General features: G+C 47.7%; 1 protein-coding gene across 6 annotated transcripts in view; it reads left to right on the top strand.

The window, feature by feature from the left end:
• Positions 1 to 25,229, top strand: part of kdm5a (lysine demethylase 5A) — a 343,245-nt gene that overhangs the window by 259,048 nt on the left and 58,968 nt on the right. For 5 of the 6 annotated variants that reach the window (XM_086008546.1, XM_086008544.1, XM_086008550.1 and 2 more), the window contains exon 23: positions 12,835 to 13,386. In XM_086008546.1, coding sequence (XP_085864672.1) covers positions 12,835 to 13,386 — 552 coding nt within the window. The remainder of the gene's footprint in view (positions 1 to 12,834; positions 13,387 to 25,229) is intronic. The other variant, XM_086008547.1, reaches the window with a different exon arrangement.

Genomic DNA, 25,229 nt, shown 5'->3' with positions numbered 1-25,229 from the left:
ACGCGACTATGCTGGCGCACCCGCTGCCAGGAGCCACCATCGCCCTCACCACTGACGCGTAGGACTACGCAGTCGGTGCCGTGCAACAGCAGTGGGTGAACGGGACGTGGCAGCCGTTGGCATTCTTCAGCCGTCAACTACGGCAGAACGAGAGAGCATACAGCACGTTCGACCGGGAGTTGCTCGCCCTTTTTCTGGCCATCCGCCATTTTCGGTTCCTACTGGAAGGACATCCTTTCACCGCCTTTGTGGACCATAAGCCGCTAACCTTTGCAATGGCCAAGACCGCCGAACCGTGGTCAGCCCGACTGCAGCGTCAACTGACCTACATATCCGAATTCACCATGGATATACAGCACGTGGCCGGTAAGGCCAACCTGGTGGCAGACTGCCTCTCCCACGCGATCGTCAATACGGTTCATTTGGGCATCGACTACGCCCTCATTGCAGCGGACCAAGCCTCAGACCCGGAAGTCCAAGCTTACAGAACGGCCATCACTGGCCTCCAGTTGGCCGACGTCAAGTTCCATTCGGCAGGTACCACGCTGTTGTGTGACGCCTCCGTACAGGATCCTCGCCCTGTCGTGCTGGTCGTCTGGCGCCGCAAAGTGTTCGACGCCATACATGGGTTGTCACACCCAGGAATGAAGGCCTCTCAGAAACTGATGTCAGTGAAATTTGTATGGCATAGCATGCATAAAGATGTCCGCAACTGGGCCAACACCTGCGTGGTCTGCCAAAAGGCCAAGGTACAGCGCCACATCAAAGCTCCGTTGGCCACCTTCACAGTTCCGGAGCGACGTTTTGACCACGCCAACGTGGACCTGGTAGGACCACTCCCACCCTCCCATGGTTTTTCACACAACCTGACCATGGTTGACCGCACCACCAGATGGCCGGAGGCGGTCCCCCTGTCATCCACTACTTCGGCGGACGTGGCCAGGGCGTTCATTTCCTCCTGGATCGCCTGTTTCGGAGTGCCCGCAGATATTTCGTCAGACAGGGGACCGCAGTTTTCCTCCGAACTCTGGAATGCAGTGGCCCAAGGACTCGGTGTCAAATTACACCGCACCACAGTCTACCACCCACAGGCGAATGGCCTCTGCGAACGCTTCCACCGGTCAATGAAAGCCGCCCTGAGTGCCAGCCTCCAGGACGCTGGATGGGCAGACAAGCTACCGTGGGTCCTGTTGGGCCTTTGCACGGCCCCCAAAGAAGACCTTCACTCTTCATCAGCGGAACTTGTGTATGGTCAGCCGCTGCGAGTCCCAGGGGACTTCCTACCAACATCAACGGAGCCATGGTCCGCGTCTGCCCAGCTTGCTAGTCACCAAGAGACGGCCAGATGTTTCGCACCGGTGCCCACTTCGCACCACGGGCTGCAGAGGTCACACGTTCCCACGGAGCTTCACAAGGCTGAATACGTTTTTATTCTCCATGACGCACATAGGGATCCGCTCAAGGCCCCATATACCGGTCCCTTCCGCGTGTTGGAAGCAGGGGACAAAACCTTTACGGTAGATGTCAGTGGTAAACCGGACCACATTTCAGTCGACCGCTTAAAGCCAGCACATTGAGACCTCGACCGCCCCGTCGAGACAGCACAACCGCCGAGACGGAGTCGGCCACCCATCGTCGTTGCGGCAGACCAAGTGCGTCCACCCGCCAGCCGCCAAGCAGCCTCCGCCTCGAGAGTACAGGAGTCGTTCTGACAGGCTCGTCAGACCCCCTGACCGTTTGACTTTGTCCGTTAAAGCGAATTCTGGGGGGGCGCATGTGGCAGAACCACTGAATGACTCTGGCTAACTATATATAATTCTCATGATGTTCTAACACCAGCCTAAACCTGTACCATTGTGTTAGGCATTACTGTGTTTTGTATATAGAGTTTGCATGTACGGGGCGTGGCCCCTTTAAGAGCGCGGGCAAATGTGATGACATCACGTCGCAAACCACGGGGCTGCCCAGGCAGTCCTCGTGGCATCTCCGTTGAGTAAAGACCTGTTTAATTGTTCTCTTGTGTCGATCTCCGTTCTTCGTTGGAATTCGTTAATTCCTGCACTAGCATTTAAATTACTAGATTGTGCTAAGGTGTCTCGTATGGACAAGCAACTGGTCCTAACTGGCGTCCAGTTCTCGGAAAAGGAGCTTCTGTTGGAGCAGATGTCTGCTGCCTTAAAATAATTCCTGGGGAAACAATCATTCCCTTCAGCCTTCATGATACAAATGAGACATTCCGCTGTGACACAAAGAATAGAAGATTCGACGGTTCCCAGGTATCAAAATATTCCAGATACAGGCGTCAACATAGCGGAAAGATTAAAGACCAACAGATTGGTGAGGAAAGCGCGTACAGAAAAGCCGGTTATATCAACAAAAGATGAAATTGGGACAGTAATAATGGGCGAAGGAATTCCAGGAATGCCCAAGGAAAAGTCAATAGATGCTTTAGATGTGACTGTAAGTATCATTTTGCGGTGAATTGCCCAGAGCGAAGATACCGGGTCTTTGAAATGACAGATGAAGGAAGTAGTTCTGAGGAAGAGGATAAAAATAATGAGTAATATGAACAGATTATACTGGTCACGAGGTGTTTTAATCCTGTGGTGAATGTATTAGTCGCGAACTCCTTTAATTGTGCAGTATTAGCGCATGTACTTCAACTGTATGCGGGGTAGATTGGTTAAAATGTTACAATCGCAAAATAATGCGGATGCTGGAACCTGATATAAAAACAGAAAATGCTGGATGCACTCAGCAGGTCAGGCAGCATCTGTGGAGAGAGAAACAGAGTTAACGTTTCAGAACTGGAAAAAGTTAGCGAAGTAACAGATTTTAAGCAGGTGCAGAGACAGGGAAAGTGGGGAGGGGAGGAAAGAACAAAAGGGAGGGTCTGTGATCAGGTCGAAGGCAGGAGTGGTCATATGTTGCAAATGGGGATGGCAGAATCATCAACAGCTGCCGTCTGGAAAAATAGGGGCAGAGGTTATGGTCTAAAATTGTTAAACTAGATGTTGAGTCCAGAAGGCTGTAAAGTGCCTGATCGAAAGATGAGGTGCTGTTCCTCAAGCTTACGTTGAGCTTCACTGGAACAGTGCAAGAGGCTGAGGTGGTGACGGGTAGCATGCTGCGGGATGGAGTTGAGGACACTCGCGCCCAAGACAGAGTCTTGGTTAAGGAGATCTTCGAAGTGCTCCTTCCAGCGGGCACTGACTGCCTCTCTGTCCTTGATGAGTACCTCTCCGTTCTTGGCCCGCAGTTGGGTGCTTGGGCGGCAGGTGGTCTTGACTGCGCTAAAGAATCCACACACGTCGGCTAGCTGCTGGATCTCCTGCACTTTCTCCACCCACCATCTGTTCTTTAGGTTGCGAGTTTTTTGTTGGACCTCGGCCTTCAGGCGTCTGTACAGCTGCTTTCTTGCTCTCGAGTTCTGTTGCTGTTTACAGATCAGGAATGCCTTGCGCTTGCGGCTTATTAGCTCCTGGATCTCTTGGTCGTTCTCATCAAACCAGTCTTGGTGTTTCCTGGTCGAGTGACCGAGCGTCTCTTCACAGGTGCTGATTATGGAGACCTTGAGTGCAGACCAGGCGCTGTGGACACTGTGTGTCTATGAATCGCTGGGAGCCGTCAGGCTGGTTGTGAGGCACAGGCTCAATAGGGCTTTCTTAGCAGGGTCTTTGAGTGCTCCAGCGTTGACTTTCCTGCGCCATTGCTTCTGTTGCCGCCGCTGTTTTGGGGCTACGTTGACAGAGCGGATTAGGTGGCGGCCTCTCCAGCAGTTGTCCCCTCCTGTCATAGTGCAGGTGATGCTGACGTCCTTGCGGTCCCTCGCTCGGCCAATGACATAGTCTAGCAGATGCCAGTGCTTGGAGTGAGGGTGTTGCCATGAAGCCTTGTACTTGTCTCTCTGACGGAACAAGGTGCTGGTTATGACAAGGCCATGTTCTAAGGCCAACTCCATCCCGCAGCATGCTACCCGCCACCTGTCTGTGGTGGATCCGTTGGTCAGGACCACGGCTTACATGTCGTCATGAAGCTGGCGCAGGATGGTGACAAACTTTTGAGGGCAGCCGAATTTGAGGAAGACACTGCATAATCCCTCAAGGTTGATGGTGTCGAAGGCCTTTGTGAGGTCAAAGAAGGCCATGTACAGCGGTTGGTGCTGTTCCCTGCATTTCTCTTGTAGTTGACGCACGGTGAAGATCATGTCCATTGTGCCCCTTAGTGGGCGGAATCTGCAATGCGACTCTGGGAGGAGCTCTTCAACCACTGGGAGAAGACGACTGCGGAGGATTCTTGTGATGACTTTCCCTGCGGCAGACAGCAGGGAAACTCCTCTGTAATTACCGCAATCGGACTTGTCACCTTTCTTGAAGATGGTCACGATTACGGCGTCTCTGAGATCCCCTGGCATGCTCTCCTCCTTCCAAATAAGAGAAATTAGTTCATGTATTCGCGTCAATAGTGCTTCTCGCAATGTTTTAGCTCCTCGGCGGGGATTCCATCTGCTCCTGGGGTCGTCTTGTTCTTCAGTTGTCGAATGGCCTTTTCAACCTCATGCCGGGCTGGGGTTGTGCTGAGGTGATGGCGGGTTGCATGCTGCGAGATGCAGTTGGCCTTCGAACATGGCCTTGTTATAACCAACACCTTGTTCCGTCAGAGAGACAAGTACAAGGCTTTACTTCAAGCAAGGCTGTGTCATCGCACCAACGGTCTTCTCGATCTTCCTGGCTGCAATGCTCCACCTCCCCCTCAGTAAGCTCCCCGCTGGAGTGGGGCTAATCTACAGAACAAACAGGAAACTGTTCAACCTCTGTCGCTTCCAGTCCACATCCAAGGTCGTCCCATCCTCTGTCATCGAATTACAGTATGCGGACGACGCTTGTGTCTGCGCACACTCTGAGGCCGAACTCCAAACCATCGTCAACACCTTCACTGAAGCGTACGAGAGCATAGGCTTTAAACTAAACATCCGTAAGACAAAGGTCCTCTACCAACCTACCCCCGCCACACAGGACTGCCCCCCGATTAACAAAATCCACAATGAGACCTTGGACAACGTGGACCACTTTTCATACTTCGGGAGTCTACTGTCAACAAGGGCAGACGTCGATGACGAAGTCCAACAGCACCTTAAGTGTGCCAGCGCAGCCTTCGGTCTCCTGAGGAAGAGTGTTTGAAGACCAGGACCTCAAACCCAGCACCAAGCTCAAGGTCTACAGAGCAGCAGTGATACCCGCTCTCCTGTATGCTTCAGAGACATGGACCATGTACAGCAGGCACCTCAAAGCACTGGAGAGGTACCACCAACGCTGCCGCAAGATCCTGCAAATCCATTGGCAGGATAGGCGCACCAACATCGGTGTTCTCGCTCAGGCCAACATCCCCAGCATTGAAGGTTTGACCACGCTCGATCAGCTCCGATGGACGGGCCGCATCATCCGCATACCCGATATGAGACTCCCAAAACAAGCACTCTACTCGGAGCTCTGACACGGCAAGAGAGCCCCAGGTGGGCAGAGGAAACACTTCAAGGACACCCTGAAAGCCTCCTTGAAAAAGAGGCATCCGGGAAGGCGCCGAACACCTCGAGTTTCTTCGCCGGGAGCAAGCGGAAGCCAAGCGCAAACAGCGGAAGGAGCGCACGTCAACCCAAGCACCCCACCCACCTGCCCCTTCAATCACCGTCTACCCCACCTGTGACAGAGACCGTAGGTCCCGCATTGGACTCCTCAATCACCTGAGAACTCATTTTTAGTGTGGAAGCAAGTCATCCTCAGTTCCGAGGGACTGCCTAAGAAGAGAAGAAGCAGCAGCAAGAGGCCGAGGACAGAGAATGGAGCGGAGAATTAAAGTGACAGGCGACCAGACGCTCAGGGTCACCCTTATGGACTGAACTGAGGTATTCCGCAAAGCGGTCACCCAATCTGTGTTTGGTCTCCCCAACGTAGAGGAGACCGTGTCGTGAGCAGCAAATACACTATACTAAATTGCAAGAAGTACAAGTAAATCGCTATTTCGCCTGGAAGGAGTATTTGGGGCCCTGGACAGTGGGAAGGGAGGAGGTAAAAGGGCAGGTGTTGCATCTGCCACGCTTGCACGGGAAGGTGCCGTGGGAAGGGGAAGGGCTGATTGAGGAGTGGATCAGGATGTTGCGGAGGGAGCGGTCCCTTCTGAATGCTGAAAGGGGAGGGGACGGGAAGATGTGTTTGGTGGTGGGATCACGCTTAGATGGCAGAGGATTATCCGTTGAATGTGGTGGCTGGTGGTGTGAAAGGTGAGGACAAGGGAACCCTATTGTAGTTCTGGGAGGGAGGGGAAGGGGTGAGAGTAGAAGTGCGGGAAATGGAATGGACACGGTCGAGGGCCATGTCAACCACGGTAAAGGGAATCCTCGGTTGAGGAAAAAGGAAGCCATTTCGGAAGCACTTGTATGGAAGGTGGCATCGTCAGAGCAGATGCGGCAGAGACAGAGAAACTGGGAGAATGGAATTGAGTCCTCACAGGATGCGGGGTGGGAGGAAGTGTAGTCCAGGTAGCTGTGGGAGTCGGTGGGCTTTTCATGGATGTTTGTCGATAGCCTATCCCCAGAAATGGAGGCAGCGAAGTCGAGAAAGGGAAGTGAAGAGTCAGAGATGGACCATGTGAAGGTGAGGGAAGGGTGGAAATTGGAAACAAAGTGAATTAAATTTTCTAGTTCAGGGCGAGAGCAGGAAACGGCGCCAATAGAGTCATCAATGTACCGGAAAAAGAGGTGAGGGAGGGGACCCGAGTAGGACTGGAACAAAGAATGTTCCACGTATCCCACGAAAAGGCAGGCATAGCGAAGGCCCATGCGGGTTCCCATAGCAACACCTTTAATTTGGAGGAAGTGAGAAGAGTTAAAGGAGAAGTTGTTCAATGTGAGAACAAGTTCAGCCAGGCAGAGGAGGGTGGTGGTGGATGGGGACTGGTCGGGCCTCTGTTCAAGGTAGTAGTGGAGCGCCCTCAGGCCGTCCTGGTGGGGGATGGAGGTGTAGAGGGACTGGATGTCCATATTGAAAAGGAGACGGTTGGGGCAAGGAAACTGGAAACTGTTAGTGGGAGGATGTCGAAAGAGTTGCGAATGTAGGTGGGAAGAGACTGGACAAGGGGAGAAAAAATAGTCAAGATAGGAAGAAATCAGTTCCATGGGGCAAGAACAGGTTGAAACAATGGGTCTACCAGGGCAGTCCTGTTTGTGGATCTTGGGTAGGAGGTAGAAACGGGCTGTGTGGGATTGGGGGACTATGAGGTTGATAGCTGTGGAGGGGAGATGCAGAGGATATGAGGTCAGTGACAATCTTGCAAACAATGGCTTGATGTTCGGTCCAGGGGGAGGTAGGAGGTGGTGTCAGAGAGTTGCCGTTCAGCCTCCACACGGTAGAGGTCAATTCGCCAAACAACAACAGCACCACGTCAGCATTCTGAGAGAACGGACTGCTGCAAGTTCAGAGGGAGGTAGGTTGGAGTGAGTGAGGGGAGCAGAGAAATTGAAACGGCTGATGTCGCGTCGGCAGTTCGCAATGAAAAGATCTGGAGGGGTCCAGGTAGAACGAGAATTCTGAAAGCGGGAGAAAGGGTCTGCTGTGCGGGTGGGGGGGAAAAGACTCCTGGCCAAAGAAGAGGGCACAGAGACGAAGGCGACGGAAAAAGAGCTCATCGTTGTGCCGAGCTCAAAATTCATTGAGGTGGAGGCGTAAGGGGATGAAGCTCAGGCCTCTGCTGAGGACTGGTCGTTTGGGTGAGAGATGGGAAGGTCAGAGGGGATAGTGATAACAGGGCAGGGGATGAGATTGGAAGAAAGGATGGGGTCAGAGGAAAATGAAGGGGAAGAAGGTTCCGAAGGGGCTTTGGTGTCCAAGAGTTGTTGAAGCTTGCGATCCTTGACACCTGACCGCCCCTCCCCTCCCCACAGCACCTTCCCGTGCAAGTGCAGGAGATGCAACACCTGTCCTTTTACCTCCTCCTTTCCCACCGTCCAGGGCCCCAAACACTCCTTCCAGGTGAAACAGTGATTTACTTGTACTTACAATTTAGTATAGTGTATTCGCTGCTCATGATGCGATCTTCTCTACGCTGGGGAGACCAAACGCAAATTGAGTGACTGCTTTGCGGAACACCTCCGTTCAGCCCGTAAGGGTGACCCCGAGCTTCCGGTCGCCTGTCACTTTAATTCATCGCCCCACTCCCACTCTGACCTCTCCGTCCTCGGCCTCTTGCACTGTTCCAATGAAGCTCAACGTAAGCTCGAGGAACAGCACCTCATCTTTCGATTAGGCACTTTACAGCCTTCTGGACTCAACATCGAGTTCAACAATTTCAGACCATAACCTCGGCCCCTATTTTTTCAGGCAGCAGCTGTTGATGATTCTGCCATCCCCATTTGCAACATTTAACCACTCCTGCCTTCGACCCGATCACAGACCCTCCCTTTTGTTCTTTCCTCCCCTCCCGCCTTTCCCTGTCGCTGCACCTGCTTAAAATCTGTTATATCTCTAACTTTTTCCAGTTCTGACGAAAGGTCACAGACCTGAAATGTTAACTCTGTTTCTCTCTCCACAGATGTTGCCTGACCTGTTGAGTATTTCCAGCATTTTCTGTTTTTATTTATGGCTAAAATGTTATCTTGATTCACTTAAGTAGTGATGATCGAAGCAAGATTAAGGAATATAAAAGTACGAGGTGCTTTAGGTTTGGATATGACAACACCTTGAGGTCGCTCGAGAGTGGTAATTCCATGTAAGATAGCTGGAGTAAGCCAGTTTATAAGAATGGATGTAGTCTCTAGTGAGATACCTATAAACCTTCCATGACAAAGGCACAAATGAAACTTGACACGGAACACAATAAGACAATTATTTTTGGGAAATCGGTTGATCTGCAGTTTACCCAGTCAGGACATTATTGGAAACCCTTAACAAAACCTATTGGCCCTGAGATTGTGGTGTGTGCGATGGAGCTCTCTCCGAGTACGCCTTCCTATTGGCCCTGAGATTGTGGTGTGCGATGGAGCTCTCTCCGAGTACGCCTTCCTATTGGCTCTGAGATTGTGGTGTGTGTGATGGAGCTCTCTCCTATTGGCCCTGAGATTGTGGTGTGTGCGATGGAGCTCTCTCAGAGTACGCCTTCCTATTGGCCCTGAGATTGTGGTGTGTGCGATGGAGCTCTCTCCGAGTACGCCTTCCTATTGGCCCTGAGATTGTGGTGTGTGCGATGGAGCTCTCTCCGAGTACGCCTTCCTATTGGCCCTGAGATTGTGGTGTGTGCGATGGAGCTCTCTCAGAGTACGCCTTCCTATTGGCCCTGAGATTGTGGTGTGCGATGGAGCTCTCTCCGAGTACGCCTTCCTATTGGCCCTGAGATTGTGGTGTGTGTGATGGAGCTCTCTCCTATTGGCCCTGAGATTGTGGTGTGTGCGATGGAGCTCTCTCAGAGTACGCCTTCCTATTGGCCCTGAGATTGTGGTGTGTGTGATGGAGCTCTCTCCGAGTACGCCTTCCTATTGGCCCTGAGATTGTGGTGTGTGCGATGGAGCTCTCTCCGAGTACGCCTTCCTATTGGCCCTGAGATTGTGGTGTGTGATGGAGCTCTCTCAGAGTACGCCTTCCTATTGGCCCTGAGATTGTGGTGTGTGCGATGGAGCTCTCTCCGAGTACGCCTTCCTATTGGCCCTGAGATTGTGGTGTGTGATGGAGCTCTCTCAGAGTACGCCTTCCTATTGGCCCTGAGATTGTGGTGTGTGTGATGGAGCTCTCTCCGAGTACGCCTTCCTATTGGCCCTGAGATTGTGGTGTGTGCGATGGAGCTCTCTCAGAGTATGCCTTCCTATTGGCCCTGAGATTGTGGTGTGTGTGATGGAGCTCTCTCCGAGTACGCCTTCCTATTGGCCCTGAGATTGTGGTGTGTGCGATGGAGCTCTCTCCGAGTACGCCTTCCTATTGGCCCTGAGATTGTGGTGTGTGCGATGGAGCTCTCTCCGAGTATGCCTTCCTATTGGCCCTGAGATTGTGGTGTGTGCGATGGAGCTCTCTCCGAGTACGCCTTCCTATTGGCCCTGAGATTGTGGTGTGTGCGATGGAGCTCTCTCCGAGTATGCCTTCCTATTGGCCCTGAGATTGTGGTGTGTGCGATGGAGCTCTCTCCGAGTACGCCTTCCTATTGGCCCTGAGATTGTGGTGTGTGCGATGGAGCTCTCTCAGAGTATGCCTTCCTATTGGCCCTGAGATTGTGGTGTGTGTGATGGAGCGCGCTCTCAGAGTACGCCTTCCTACTACCTTTGAAATGCCCCGCAGGTTCCGGATTTCCACATGCGCGAAATCTGGAACTTGCGATCTGTCAGTTAACGCCTCGACTGATCATCCGAACAGCCTGAAAACTGAGTATTGCTGGTGCAGAGTTGGGCTATTTGTCCAGCAACTAGCCATCAATTACCTACGTAAGTCTTGCGGTTGATGCAAGCAGGCGATATTCGAGTCACGTATTTCCTTGCACAGGCATTCCTTGCAGTTGATAAGCAGACATCGGAGCAGAACATTATTCATTCCCCCCTCACCTACGGCTCCAGCTCTCCTGTTGTACCTTGGCAGCCTGTTGTCCCATCGACCAGGTATCGAATCATAACAGCACAGAAGGAGACCATTCGGCCCATCAAGCCCGTGCCGGCTCTCTACAAGAGCACTTCAGCTAGTCCCACTTCCACGCCCTTTCCCTGTAGCCCTGCAAATTTTTTTCCTTTAGGTACTTATCCAATTCCCTTTTGAAAGCAGTGATTGAATCTGCCTCCACCACCCTTTCAGGCAGTGCATTCCAGATCCTAACCACTCACTGCGTAAAAAAGTTTTCCCTCATGTCGCCTTTGGTTCTTCTGCCAATCACCTTAAATCTGTGTCCTCTGGTTCTCGACCCTTCTACCAATGGGAACAGTTTCTCTCTATCTACTCTGTCTAGACCCCCTCATGATTTTGAACACCTCTATCAAATCTCCTCTCAACCTTCTCTGCTCTAAGGAGAACAACCCCAGCTTCTCTAGTCTATCCACATAACTGAAGTCCCTCATCCCTGGAACCATTCCTGTAAATCTTCTCTGCACATTCTCTAAGGCCTTGACATCCTTCCTAAAGTGTGGTGCCCAGAATTGGACATGATACCAGTTGAGGCTGAACCAGTGTTTTATAAAGGTTCATCATAACTTCCTTGCTTTTGTACTCTATGCCTCTATTTATGAAGCCCAGGATCCCGTATGCTTTTTTAACCGCTTTCTCAAACTGCCTTGCCACCTTCAACGATTTGTGCACATATACCCCCTGGTCTCTCTCTTCATGCACCCCCTTTAGAATTGTACCCTTTTAGTTTATATTGCCTTTCCTCATTCTTCATACCAAAATGTATCACTTCGCATTTTTGTGCGTTAAAATTCATCTGCCACAGGTTATGGTTTATACAGTTCAGTTTGATTGTTAACTCTTACCTCTCCAACATGTCCAAGTCTTCCACAGAAAGGATTTGGGAATGAGTTGTTTGGAAAAATGAAAAAAATAAAATTAAGTTGCCTCAAAACGGGCAGCGTATAACTGAATTACCGTTACGCACTGCTGAGGCTTCCTCATGGTCTCTCTCTGTCTCTGTCTGGTTTGCCAGCTAATTCTGATTTGCACTGTCTCCTTGAACAAAAAAAAGTTGAGAACATCTGAAGTTTTACCTCAAAAATTCAGTCTGCAGCTTGTTTTCAATTAATCTGGAAAAACTCCAAAAAAATCTCAAATTGTTTTATACCATGAGGAGATAGACCCTTAACAGTATAGCCACTCACTCTGACCGAATCCGACTGCTGCATCTCTCAGACCACAGCATCTCCCTGAACTAATGATGGGTCTGGGTCAAAATATCAACTTCAAGCCTGGACCTTTGAAAGAGGCCGAGATAATCACATACAGAACAGTATTAAAGTTACCTGTACACACAAAAGGTCATTTGATCGCTAAGTTTAATCTCGTTATTGTGAAATATGTAAATTTTTATCTTTTTATATTGAAAACTTTATTTCCAGCCCATACTCACCAGGCTGAGGACAGAATAAAACAGTGGATGAAAACATTTTCAAAAATAGTTTTAAGTGATCTAATAGATTCACTTGGCTCACCACCACCTTTATAGAATCATAGAATATAACAGCACAGAAGGAGGCCATTCGGCCCATCGACTCTGCGCCGGCTCTCTCTCTCTCGAAGAGCAATCCAGTTAGTCGCACTACCCCGCTCTTTCCCCATATCCCTGCAATTTTTTCTCCGAGTATTTATCCAATTCTCTTTTGAAGGCTAATGTTGACTCTGTGTCCACTACCCGATCAGGCAGTGCATTCCAAATGCTAACCACTCGTGTAAAAAAAGTTTTCCCTCATGTCACCTCTGGTTCTTTTGTCAATCACCTTAAATCTGTGCCCTCAAAGAAATTTACAGATACCCAAATTATCAAAAGCCCCTTAACCCCTTGGTTAAAATCCAGGCTGTAACCCTCCCCTGTGTCCATTTATAATCCTTCTAAACCCTTTGACTATTGAATGTAACAGCTCTCAGTTACCTACTGTTCTTAAGATATGTGTGCTATTGTAATTTAATTCTGGATGTTTTATTCATAGTTAGGATAGTTTTCATGGGCCTGTTGGTTGTTTCAGATTGACATGTAGTGAAAATTAATTTCAAGTATTAGTGAAATGTGATGTCATTACTGTGAGTGTGTCCCAACAGTTACTGTTCATTACTGGCAAGTTATGTGCCAGATATATATTTTTACATATTTTCTTTTGACGTTCTTCAGATTGCAGGCTTCCGAGTAATGGAACAGAAAGAGTGTGAAGCTATGCATTCTTTGAGGGCAGCAAATCTGGCTAAAATGGCAATGGTGGACCGAATTGAAGAGGTGAAGTTCTGTATATGTCGCAAAATAGCCAGTGGGTTTATGCTTCAATGTGAACTTTGTAAGGACTGGTTTCACAGCACTTGTGTTCCTCTGCCCAAAACTGGCACACAGAAGAAAGGACTAGGTTGGCAAACCAAGGAAGTGAAATTTTTGTGCCCATTGTGCATGCGTTCCCGACGGCCGCGGCTTGAGACCATTCTCTCACTCCTCGTTTCCCTTCAGAAGCTTCCGGTCCGTTTGCCTGAAGGGGATGCCTTGCAGTGTCTGACAGAGAGAGCAATGAGCTGGCAGGACCGGGCCAGGCAAGCCCTAGCCACAGATGAACTGTCTTCTGCACTTGCCAAGCTGTCTGTGCTGAGCCAGCGCATGGTGGAACAGGCAGCAAGGGAAAAAACAGAGAAAATTATTAGTGCTGAGCTGCAGAAGGCAGCAGCCAACCCAGACTTGCAGGTAAGAAAAGAACCAAAAGCATCTGAGCAATGCTGCATTGAGAATAACTGCTGCAAATCAAACCTTAATCTGCTTCATGTATGTGAGCTAGAGATTAGTAAATTGCACGCTCTAACCCCTATCTTTCCAGTGCACACACTTAAAGTGGTCCATGTCAGTATAATGAATCTGCAAGATTAGCTAGTCTACTGGGATGTTGAATTGAATGCATTTATCTCAACACCTCAAAGTGAATTCATGTGCTACAGAATGTCAATAGTGTGTGTGCAGGTCTTAGCCATGTATCCAGTGTTTATATGGCTCTATGTTCAGTTTGAGCTCTTACTCATAGAATGATCAGCATGTTGTATAACAGTGGAAGGAACCGCTGAGCCGATGCGATTTGTTGATGAACCAATTGAATCCGTCAAAATGTTTTCTGAAAATTTTGACTTGCAGTTTTGTCTCAGTAACTGAAACTTCGAATGTCCAAAATAAGGTTTTAAAATTAAAAATCACACCATATTTCACAACACACTAACATTTATTCAGTTTTGTGTCTTTTAATACCGTCAATCAAGTTTTTACTTGACCCTGGGCTTAGATTTGAGAGTCTTTGTCCAGGTTGATCTTGCAGACTAAGCATGTGAGTATGCACAATTTTCCATTTCTCGAACGATATCTATTGAGTTGCTCAAAATTATTTCAAGAAAAGCTAAAGGCCAGATTTCAAAAGCTTTATGCAGGTAAAATTTTGTTTGGTGTTTCTTTAAAAAAGGAATCTGTGTTTGTGCAAGAGAAGGTGGAAAAATATAAACTACTGATTTAGATGTCTGTTGCAGCTTTTGTTGGTGTTCAAATTATAAATACTCTAAACTTCAAAAATATTAAACTGAGAGACGCACATAGAGACAGGTAGAGTGTCTTCATAATTTGAGTTCTTTTTAAACAAAATTGAGTTGAATTTTGAAAGCAAAACCTCTCATTAGTTTACTATCATCGATATTTTATTGATTGTTAGAAAATGTAAACATTTTAATTACTGACGCTTGATAGGTAACAGACACCAGAATCCAACAGTGAACTAAGCTCACATTTTGCCTCGCTTTTTGGTGACAAGTACCTGAGACCTGTGCCAAATATCAGATAATGCCAGACGAAAGGATCATTCTGTGCCACACTACCAAATCTTAATAAAATGTGAATTTGACTCCGATGTTCTCTCCTGCATGGCATACACAGCCTTGTTGTTATAGAACAATATACCCTTCAACTCACTGGGAGCAATGCAATGGGAGGAGTAGATGCTGCCAATCACAGGCCTTGTCTAAGTACACTTCATATTAGGTAAGCTTTTGATATATTCACAGATTGCATATTTTCAGAAACGTCCTGTAAAGTGCAGATGATCTGAATGCAGAGATATTGTTGGAAGTTCTAAGCCGTTTCACTGAGGTAACATTTCCAGTCGAAGTTCAGGGTTCTGGGAAAGGCTGAGGCATTCAAGCAAAAACTACACTGAGTATTAAAATACAGGAAACACAATTCAATGCAGACATTTGTTGCTGTGAAATATGTAATTAAAAATAAAAGTTTACTTTTTATAAAATAACAGACCGTAGAAATATCAGTTACTGAGGGCAAAAATGGCAGTTGAAGTTTTTTTTCAAAGCATTTTGGGTGATGGAATTAGCTTATCAACAAAGTGACGGTAACATACTAACGTATTGCTGTCGGGTTTTCCATTATACATGCTGACCTGTTGCTGTAGGGATTTCCCATTATAAATGTTGGCAGATTCCTATGGGATTTTCCTATTATAAATTGGAATTCCTTTAACTATATACCGGGATGTAAGAGCTGCCTAATTTTGACTCACTCAAACCATCTTACTTCAGCTGGTTTGATGATATTTGAACGTTTACATGACTGCCCACTACTGGAGTCCATTAGCTACTGAGTGAGTTCATCTCTCCTCGACAAAGTCAGCAAAGAGAAAGGAAGAAAATCGCAAACCAAAATTTCTTTATAAAAACACTACACATAACACATTTAGTGGCATCTCAATGTTAAACAGTAAGAGCACGGAAGGTGACTATTAACTGACAGAATTATCATATGAGATTACAGCGGTAGTTCCAGTGTATCACAGTAATTCAGACATTTACAACACAGAAGGAGGCCATTCGACCCATTGTGTCTGCCAGCCGACAAAGAGCTCTCCAGTCTAATCCCACTTTCCAGCTCTTGGTCTGTAGCCCTGCAGGTTGCGGCACTTCAAGTGGATATCCAAGTACTTTTTAAATACGATGAGGGTTTCTGCCTCTACCACCCTTTCAGGCAGTGAGTTCAGACCCCCACCAGCCTCTGGGTGAAAAAAGTTCTCCTCAACTGCCCTCTAAACCTCCGACCAATTACTTTAAATCTATTACCCTGGTTTTGGACCTCTCTGCTGAGGGAAATAGGTCTTTCCTATCCACTCTATCTAGGCCCTTCATAATTTTATATACCTTAACTAAGTCTCCCCTCAGCCTCCTCTGTTCCAAGGAAAACAATCCCAGCCTATCCAATCTTTCCTCGTAGCTAAAATCCTCGTAAATCTCCTCTGTACTCTCTCTAGTGCAATCACATCTTTCCTGTAATGTGGTGACCAGAACTGCACGCAGTACTCTAGCTGAGGCCTGACTAGTGTTTTATACAGTTCAAGCATAACTTCTCTATGCCTCGGCTAATAAAGGAAAGTATCCCATATGCCTTCTTAACCACCTTTACTGCTACCCTCAGGGCTCTGTGGACATGCACTCCAACATCCCTCTGTTCCTCTACACTTCTCAGTATCCTACCATTTATTGTGTATTTCCTTGCCTTGTTCATCCTCCCCAACTGCATTACCTCACACTTCTCCAGATTGAATTCCATTTGCCACTTTTCTGCCCACCTGACCAGTCCATTGATATCTTCCTGCAGTCTACAGCTTTCTTCCTCACTATCAACCACATGTATCATCTGCAAATTTCTTAATCATAACCCCTACATTGAAGTCTAAATAATTGCTATATACCTCGAAAAGCAGGGACGTAGTACTGAACCCTGCAGAACCCTACTGGCAACAGCCTTCCAATCACAAAACACCTGTCGACCATTACCCTTTGCTTCCTGCCACTGAGCCAGTTTTGGATCCAACTTGCCACTTAGCATTGGATCCCATGGGCTTTTACTTTTCTGACCTGTCTGCCATGTGGGACCTTGTCAACAGCCTTGCTAAAATCCATGTAGACTACATCAAACGCACTACCCTCATCGATCCTCCTTGTTACCTCCTCAAAAAATTCAATCAAGTTAGTCAGACACGACCTTCCCTTAACAAATCCATGTTGACTGTCCTTGATTAATCCGTGCCTTTCTAAATGGTGATTAATACTGATCCTCAGAATTTTTTCAATAATTTGCCCACCACCGAGGTTAGGCTGACTGGCCTGTAACTACTCGCTCTATCCCTTTCTCCCTTTTTAAACAACTGTACAATGTTAGCAGTCCTCCGGCACCACACCTGTAGCCAGAGAGGCTTGGAAAATTATGGTCAGAGCCTCCGCCATTTCCTCCCTTGCTTCTCTTAGCCTTGGATACATTTCATCCGGGCCTGGCGATTTACCTACTTTTAAAGATGCTAAACCCCTAATATTTCCTCTCACTATGTTTATCTCATGTAATATTTCACACGCCTCCTCCTCAACTACAATATCTGCATCGTCACCCTCTTTTGTGAAGACAGACGCAAAGTATTCATGAAGAACCATCCCCACGTATTCTGCCTCCACACACTCTAATAGGCCCTACTCTTACTTTAGTTATCCTCTTGCTCTTTATGTATTTAGGAAACATCTTTGGGTTTTCCTTGATTTTTACATGCCAATATTTTTTCATGCATTCCTAATTTCCTTCTTAATTTCATGCCTGCACTTTCTATACTCCTCTTGGCTTTCTGCAATATTTAGCTCTCGGTATCTGACATAAGGTTCCCTTTTTTGCCTTATCCTGCCCTGTATACCCTTTGACATCTAGTGGGCTTTAGATTTGGGAATCGATCTTTTTCCTTGTTGGAACATATTTGCTGTGAACCCTCACTATCTCCTCCTTGAATGCCTCCGATTGCCCTGACACTGATTTACCATCAAGTAGCTGTTTCTAGTCCAGTTTTGCTAAATTGCATCTCAGCCGAGTAAAATCAGCCTTTCCCCAATTGAGAGCTTTTATTCCTGATCTATCTTTGTCCTTTTCCATAACTTCGCTAAGTCTAACTGAATTATGATCACTACCACCAAAATGTTCTCCCACTGATGCCCCTTCCACCTGCCCAGCTTCATTCCCTAAAACCAAGTCCAGAACCACCCCCCTCTTGTTGGGCTTGCTAGCTACTGGTGAAAAAAGTTCTCCTGAATGCATTTTAAGAATTCTGCACCCTTGATATCTTTTACACTGATTCTATCCCAGTTCATGTTCGGCTAGTTGAAATCCCTTACTATTACTGCCTTATTGTATTTGCACTGCTCAGAGATTTGCCTACATATTTGCTCTTCTATCTCCCTCTGACTATTTGGGAGTCTATAGTACACTCCCAGCAGTGTGATTGCCCCTTTTTTGTTCTTCAGTTCAACCTATATGGCCTCATTGGATGATTCTTCGAACATATCATCCCTCCTCACAGCTGTAATTGTTTCTTTAACCAATATTGCGACCCCCCCCTTTGTTATCCCCCCCTCTATCTCGTCTGAAAACCCTGTAACCAGGAATGTTGAGCTGCCATTCCTGCCCTTTTAGCTATGTTTCAGTAATAGCTATGATCTCGTCCTTTCACGTGTCTATCTGTGCCCTCAGCTCCTCTGCCTTATTACTATGCTCAATGTCCTAGATTGACATCAAGTAAACAAGATTGGTAAGTTAACAACATTGAATGATGAGTCTATTCGATATGTTAAAAGTCCAGTTCATTTAGCTTAGTGCTGGGAAGCTTGCAGCATTAGCAAAGATTCCAGGAGCTTATACAATCTTGTCCTTGAGTTGACGCAGTAGAGTTGGTTGTCTCATCTCTCTCTGGGATGCTTGGGTTTACTCACGGGACATTAGTACGATGAATCATAGGCAGAGATTTTCATCCTTGTTCCTCCTTCAGTGTTGTTTCTTTCACTGTAACTAACCTCCTTCTATGCCCAGACACTTAATTCTTGCACATTATACACTACATCACTTGCCTACCTCTGTTAGAGTTCGTATGGTTTCTCTGAAGTCCTGTAACCTCTCTCTGACTTTTCTTCTACCTCTTGACTGACTTTTTGGCTCTTTTATACATTTGATTCACAAAGCAAATTCTTCCAATTTAATTTCTGTCAGTCGCTGGGATATACAGTACCTCTTAATTTTTATATACTGGCCAATCTGAGTGGCACACCCTGTGCTAGAGATTTGCTTTTTGGTTGCAAATATCTTAGACAGACCTATGCTAACTACTTAGCATGAACAACTTCTTAATTCCTCAAGGAAAAGGCCAGGTTGGTACATTAGGTGTACCTGCAATTTTACTGGGCCATAAATTCACCTTTCATTTTGGTGAGTTTAAATCATAAAGAAAGAAAGACTTGCTTTATATCGTGCTGCTTTATATCGTGCCTTTCACAACCTCAGGACGTCGCAAAGCGTGTTACAGCCAATCAAGTATTTTTCAAGTGTAGTCACTGCTGTACTGTAAGAAACATGGCAGCCAATTTGTGCACAGCAAGGTCCCACAATCAGCAATCAAATAAACGACCAGACCATCTGTTTTAGGTGTTGGTTCATGGATAAATGTTGGCCACGACACTGGGAGAACTCCCCTTCTCTTCGAACGGTACTGTGGGATCGTTTACGGCCACCTGAGAGGGCAGGCAGGGCCTCAGTTTACCGTCTCATCCAAAAGACAGCATCTCCGACACTGCAGCATTCCCTCAGTATTGCGCTGAAGTGCCAGCCTGGATTTTGTATTTGAGTCTCTGAAGTGGGACTTGAACCTACAACCTTCTGACTCGGAGGTGAGAGTGCTACCACTGAGCCGTGGCTGACACATCATGTCAAAAGGCAGCACAAATGAAGGTGGCTCTCCCTCTAAGTATTCCCATAAACCTATCTTTTCAACTTATCAACAAGTTCAAACAAATGAGATTGAGTGAATCCTTCTCATTCAACTTTGACAAGCCCAGGTGTCTCTAATTCTTGGTTGGAACCATCTGCAAACCGTTGAGCATCTTTTGTTCTGACTGCGCTCTTGGAAGCTGTGGTAAACCACTGTTTGTATTCCACTGCGTACATGCCTGGACATGCCTCGGCTGACTCCTCCCACAAGTCCTAGTATAAAGGTGACTGCTCCCCAGCCCTTTGTATTTCTGGACCGGTCGACCACTCGAGGCAGACCTTCATTCTTTTGTTAATAAAAGCCTTTAGTTACTCTCTTAACTCTCAGTCTTTTATGAGTAATTGATAGCGCATCAGAGAGCATTGGAATAGTTGAGTCTAGAGATACATAGATACATAGATACATAGATACATAGAAGATAGGAGCAGGAGTAGGCCATTCGGCCCTTCGTGCCTGCTCCGCCATTCGATGAGATCATGGCTGATCCTTTAATTCAGTATCCCGTCCCCGCCTTCTCTCCGTAACCCTTAACCCCTTTTGCCCGTAGAAATATATCTAATTCCCTCTTAAATATATTTAATGAGCTGGCGTACACTGCCCTCTGTGGCAATGAGTTCCACAGGTTCACCACTCTCTGAGTGAAGAAATTCCCCCTCATCTCTGTCCTAAATGGTTTAGCCCTTATCCTTAAATTATGTCCTCTAGTTCTGTTCTCACCCGCCAAGGGAAACATTCCTTCTGCATCCAGTCTGTCTAGACCTGTCAGAATTTTATACACTTCTATGAGGTCCCCTCTCAATCTTCTAAACTCCAGTGTGTACATCCCTAAACTACATAGTCTCTCCTCATAGGTCATTCCCGCCATTCCTGGTATCAGCCTGGTGAATCGCCGCTGCACCCCCTCCATGGCAAGAACATCCTTCCTCAGATGAGGCGACCAAAACTGTACACAGTACTCGAGGTGTGGTCTCACCAGTGCCCTGTACAGCTGCAGCAAGGTATCCCTGTTCCTGTATTCTAACCCTTTTGCTATGAAGGCCAGCATACCGTTTGCCTTCTTGACCGCCTGTTGCACCTGCATGCTCGCCTTCAGTGACTGGTGTACAAGAACACCCAGGTCTCTCTGTACTTCCCCCTCTCCCAATCTATTGCCATTTAAATAATAATTTGCCCTCCCGTTCCTGCACCCAAGGTGGATAACTTCGCACTTGTCCACATTATAGTGCATCTGCCATTTATCCGCCCAATCGCCCAGTCTGTCCAAATCGCTCTGGAGCTTCCTGGTCTCTTCCTCTGAGCCCACCCCCCCTCCTAGTTTAGTGTCGTCTGCAAATTTGGAAATGCTGCATCCGACTCCCTGATCCAGGTCATTAATGTAAATTGTGAACAGCTGGGGGCCCAGGACAGATCCCTGTGGTACCCCACTTGTTACTGCCTGCCATTCAGAAAATGAGCCGTTTATTCCAACTCTCTGTTTTCTATCTGACAGCCAGTTCCCTATCCACGCCAAAACTTTCCCCTTTATCCCATGAGCCTCAATTTTCCATGCTAATCTTTTATGTGGGACCTTATCGAAGGCCTTTTGGAAGTCCAGGTACACCACATCTACTGGCTCTCCCCCATCTATTCTACCAGTTACTCCCTCAAAAAATTCCAATAGATTAGTCAAGCACGATTTACCCTTTGTAAATCCATGTTGACTCTGTCCTATCCTGTCCCCATTTGCTAAGTGCTCCGCTATTTCATCCTTAATGATGGACTCCAGCATTTTGCCCACAACTGATGTAAGGCTTACAGGTCTGTAATTACCTGCTTTTTCCCTACCCCCCTTTTTGAATAGTGGGGTAACGTTAGCTACCCTCCAATCCATCGGCACTGTTCCCGAGTCTAATGAATTCTGAAAAATCATCCTTAGTGCATCCGCTATCTCTAGGACCACCTCCTTCAGTACCCTAGGATGCATGTTATCAGGCCCTGGGGATTTGTCCACCTTCAATCCCTTTAGCTTCCTTAACACCATATCCTTAGAGATATTGATTTGCGTCAGTTCCTCCTTTGCCAATGTCCCTATTTTTCCCGATATCCCAGGGAGGTTTTTTGTGTCTTCCTTCGTAAAGACTGACCCAAAGTATGCATTTAGTTGATCTGCCATTTCCTTATTTCCCATTATATATTCCCCCGTATCTGACTGCAATGGACCAACTTTGGTTTTCACCAGTCTTTTCCTTTTGATATATTTATAAAAGCTTTTGGAGTTAGTTTTTATATTTTCCGCCAGCTTGTTTTCGTAAGCTATTTTGCCCCTCTTGATCATGCCCTTTGCCCTCCTTTGCTCTATCTTAAACTGTTCCCAATCTTCCGCTCTGGCGCTTTTTTTGGCTATTTTATACGCCCTATCTTTGGATTTTATGCTGTCTCTAATTTCCCCTGTTATCCACGGTTGAGTCACCTTTTTAGATTTCCTTTTATGCCAGATTGGTATAAACAATTTTTGCAATTTTGTCATTCTATCTTTAAATGTTTGCCATTGTTTATCTACCTCCAGTCCTCCCAGGAACGTTGTCCAATCAGACCTACTCAGTTCCCGTCTCATGGCATCATAATTCCCCTTGTTTAAATTCAGGACCTTAGTCTCTGAGTCAATTTCTTCGCTCTCCATTTCGAGTGAGAAATCGATCATGTTATGATCGCTCTGACCCAAGGGTCCCCGTACAACAAGATTACTGATTAGTCCCTTCTCATTGCACAGTACCCAGTCCAATATAGCCTGTTCCCGAGTTGGTTCCTCGACATATTGATCCAGATAACCATCCCTTAAACACTCAAGGAATTCCTCCTCCTCATTATTTTTACTGATTAGGCTAGTCCAATCTATATGTAAGTTAAAGTCACCTATGATGACAGCTGTGCTCTTATTGCACGCTTCTCTAATTTCCCTCGTGATGCCCTCCCTAACCTCTATTTTACTATTTGGAGGCCTATATACCACTCCTATTAATGTTTTTCGCCCCTCGCTATTTCTTAGCTCCACCCATATAGATTCTGTATTAACTGAGTTAATATCCTTCTTTTCAATTGCATTTATCCCCTCTTTTACTAGCAATGCTACCCCTCCTCCCTTTCTTTTTTGTCGATCCTTCCTAAATACTGAATACCCCTGTATGTTAAGCTCCCAGCCCTGCTCACCCTGCAACCATGTTTCCGTAATCCCAATTAGATCATAATTATTAACCTCTATTTCCACAGCTAATTCATCTACCTTGTTCCTGATGCTTCTCGCATTAAGGTATAAAACCCTCAGGCTTTTTTTATGCTCACATTTTTTATGAATTAGTTTGGCCCTTTGTTTTTTGTTCCTCACCCTTTTACCATTAGCAAAGGAATGGATGAGGGTTTCAGCAGCAGATGAGCTGAGGCAGAGGCGGAGTCAGGTGATGTTACAGAGGTGGAAGTATGCGTTCTTGGGGATGGAAAGAATATGGGGTATGAAGCTCAGCTCAGGATCAAATAGGACAGCGAGGTTATGAACAGTCTGATTCAGCCTCAGGCATGGCCAAGGAGTGAGATGAGTCGGTGCCTAAGGAACGGAGTTTGTGGCGGGGGCTAAAGACAATAGCTTGGGTCTTCCTAATCTTTAATTGGAGGAAATCTCGGCTCTTACAATACTGGATGTTGGACAAGCAGTGTGACAAATCAGAGGCAATGGAGGGGTCACTCACTAGAAGGAGACACCGCGGGACACACTCACTGGAAGGAGACACACTATAAGGAGATCGGGACCCAGGGGCGAGGTCGGGTGCCGGGGCGGGACCCAGGGGCGCGGGCGGGACCCAGGGGCGAGGGCGAGGCCCAGAGTGGCGCAGCGTGGACCAGCAACGGGGTCGGGAGGACCACACTGCAACCTATAAAACCCCGGCAGAGAGGACCTGCGGGAAGGAGGGAGGAGGACAGTAGGAATATGTTTGTGTGTGTGTGCTCGGCTGATGTAGCAGAGCCTGGTCTCCAATCGTCTTGCATCCCCTTGCCATTGGACCAAACCCTTGCTCTATCAAGCCCGTGTGGTAACTGGTGTGCAACGGCCTCCACGCACAGGCATCTTCCACCCTTTAAAATGAAGTTCGGGACCTGGAACGTCAGGACCCTCAAAGACAACCCCAACAGCGACAGGCCGGAACGCCATACTGCTATCATCGCCCGGGAGCTATGTTTCGACATAGACATCGGCGCCCTAAGCGACGCCCGGCGGGCAGGGGAATGCCAGCTCAAGGAGCAAGGCGGTGGTTACACCTTCTTCTGGAAAGGCAAACCTGAAGGGAGGGGGGCACGGTGGCATAGTGGTTAGCACTGTTGCCTCACAGCGCCAGGGACCCGGGTTCAAATCTGGCCTCAGGCGACTGTCTGTGTGGAGTTTGCACATTCTCCCTGTGTCTGCGTGGGTTTCCTCCGGGTGCTCCGGTTTCCTCCCACAGTCCAAAGATGTGCAGGTTAGGTTGATTTGGCTATGATAAATTGACCCTTAGAGTTAGGGGATTAAATACGTGGGGTTACGGGGATAGGGTGGGGTATGTGTCGGTGCAGGCTCGATGGGCTGAAATGGCCTCTATCTGCACTGTAGATTCTGTGAAGAACGCCGCCTCCATGGGGTAGGCTTCACCATAAAAAATGAACTAGAGACTCCCCTTGTGGAATAAACGAACACCTCATGAATCTACGGCTCACCCTAGCCCAGAACCAGTGCGCTACGGTCATCAGTGCGCACGCCCCAACACTGGACGCCACAGACGAAACCAAAGAGGAATTCTACTCCAGCCTCGAACAATCCCTGTCCCGAGTCCCAACGGGCGACAAGCTGATCCTCCTTGGCGACTTCAACGTCAGAGTTGGAAAGGACACAGACCTCTGGGAAGGTGTGATTGGCAGGGAGGGGGTAGGGAAAGCCAACTCCAATGGTACCCTCCTCCTGACTAAATGCTTAGAACATGGCCTTGTCATAACCAACACCTTGTTCCGTCAGAAAGACAAGTACAAGGCTTCATGGCAGCACCCTCGCTCCAAGCACTGGCATCTGCTGGACTACGGCATCGTCCAAGCGAGGGACCGCAAGGACATCTGTATCACCCACGCCATGACAGGAGGTGGACTTGATCAGCGGATGGGCCTTGTCCGCATAGTAGGGGACCCACTGGGCATAATAGGAGAAAAACCCTAGGCACCTCTTCAGGGCCTTGAGGCAGTGAGGCAGTGGGAGTTCCATAAGGGGACGCATCCGGTCGGGGTCGGGGCCGATGACTCTGTGTTCCACAACACAGCCAAGGATGGCGAGGCGGTTTGTGCAGAATATGCACTTCTCCTTGTTATATGTCAGGTTCAGGAGTTGGGCGGTGCGGAGGAATTTTTCGAGGTTTGCGTCATGGTCCTGCAAGTCACGGCCGCAGATGGTCACATTGTCCAGATATGGGAAAATGGCCTGCAACGCATTTTGATCTACCATCCGGTCCATCTCCCTTTGGAAGACGGAGACCCCGTTGGTGACGCCAAAGGGAACCCTAAGGAAGTGGTAGAGGCGGCCGTTTGCCTCAAAGGCAGTATACTGGCGGTCCTCAGGGCGGATAGGGAGCTGGTGGTACGCTGATTTCAGGTCAATGGTCGAGAAGACGCGGTACTGCGCGATCTGGTTGACCATATCAGCTATGCGGGGGAG

This window comes from Somniosus microcephalus, chromosome 16 (genome assembly GCF_052327205.1).
Source record: "Somniosus microcephalus isolate GS21.2 chromosome 16, FLI_Smic_1.0, whole genome shotgun sequence".
NCBI classification, from domain to species: domain Eukaryota; kingdom Metazoa; phylum Chordata; class Chondrichthyes; order Squaliformes; family Somniosidae; genus Somniosus; species Somniosus microcephalus.
Note: the sequence above shows the minus strand (reverse complement) of the source record. Positions and strands in the feature narration are given on the sequence as shown.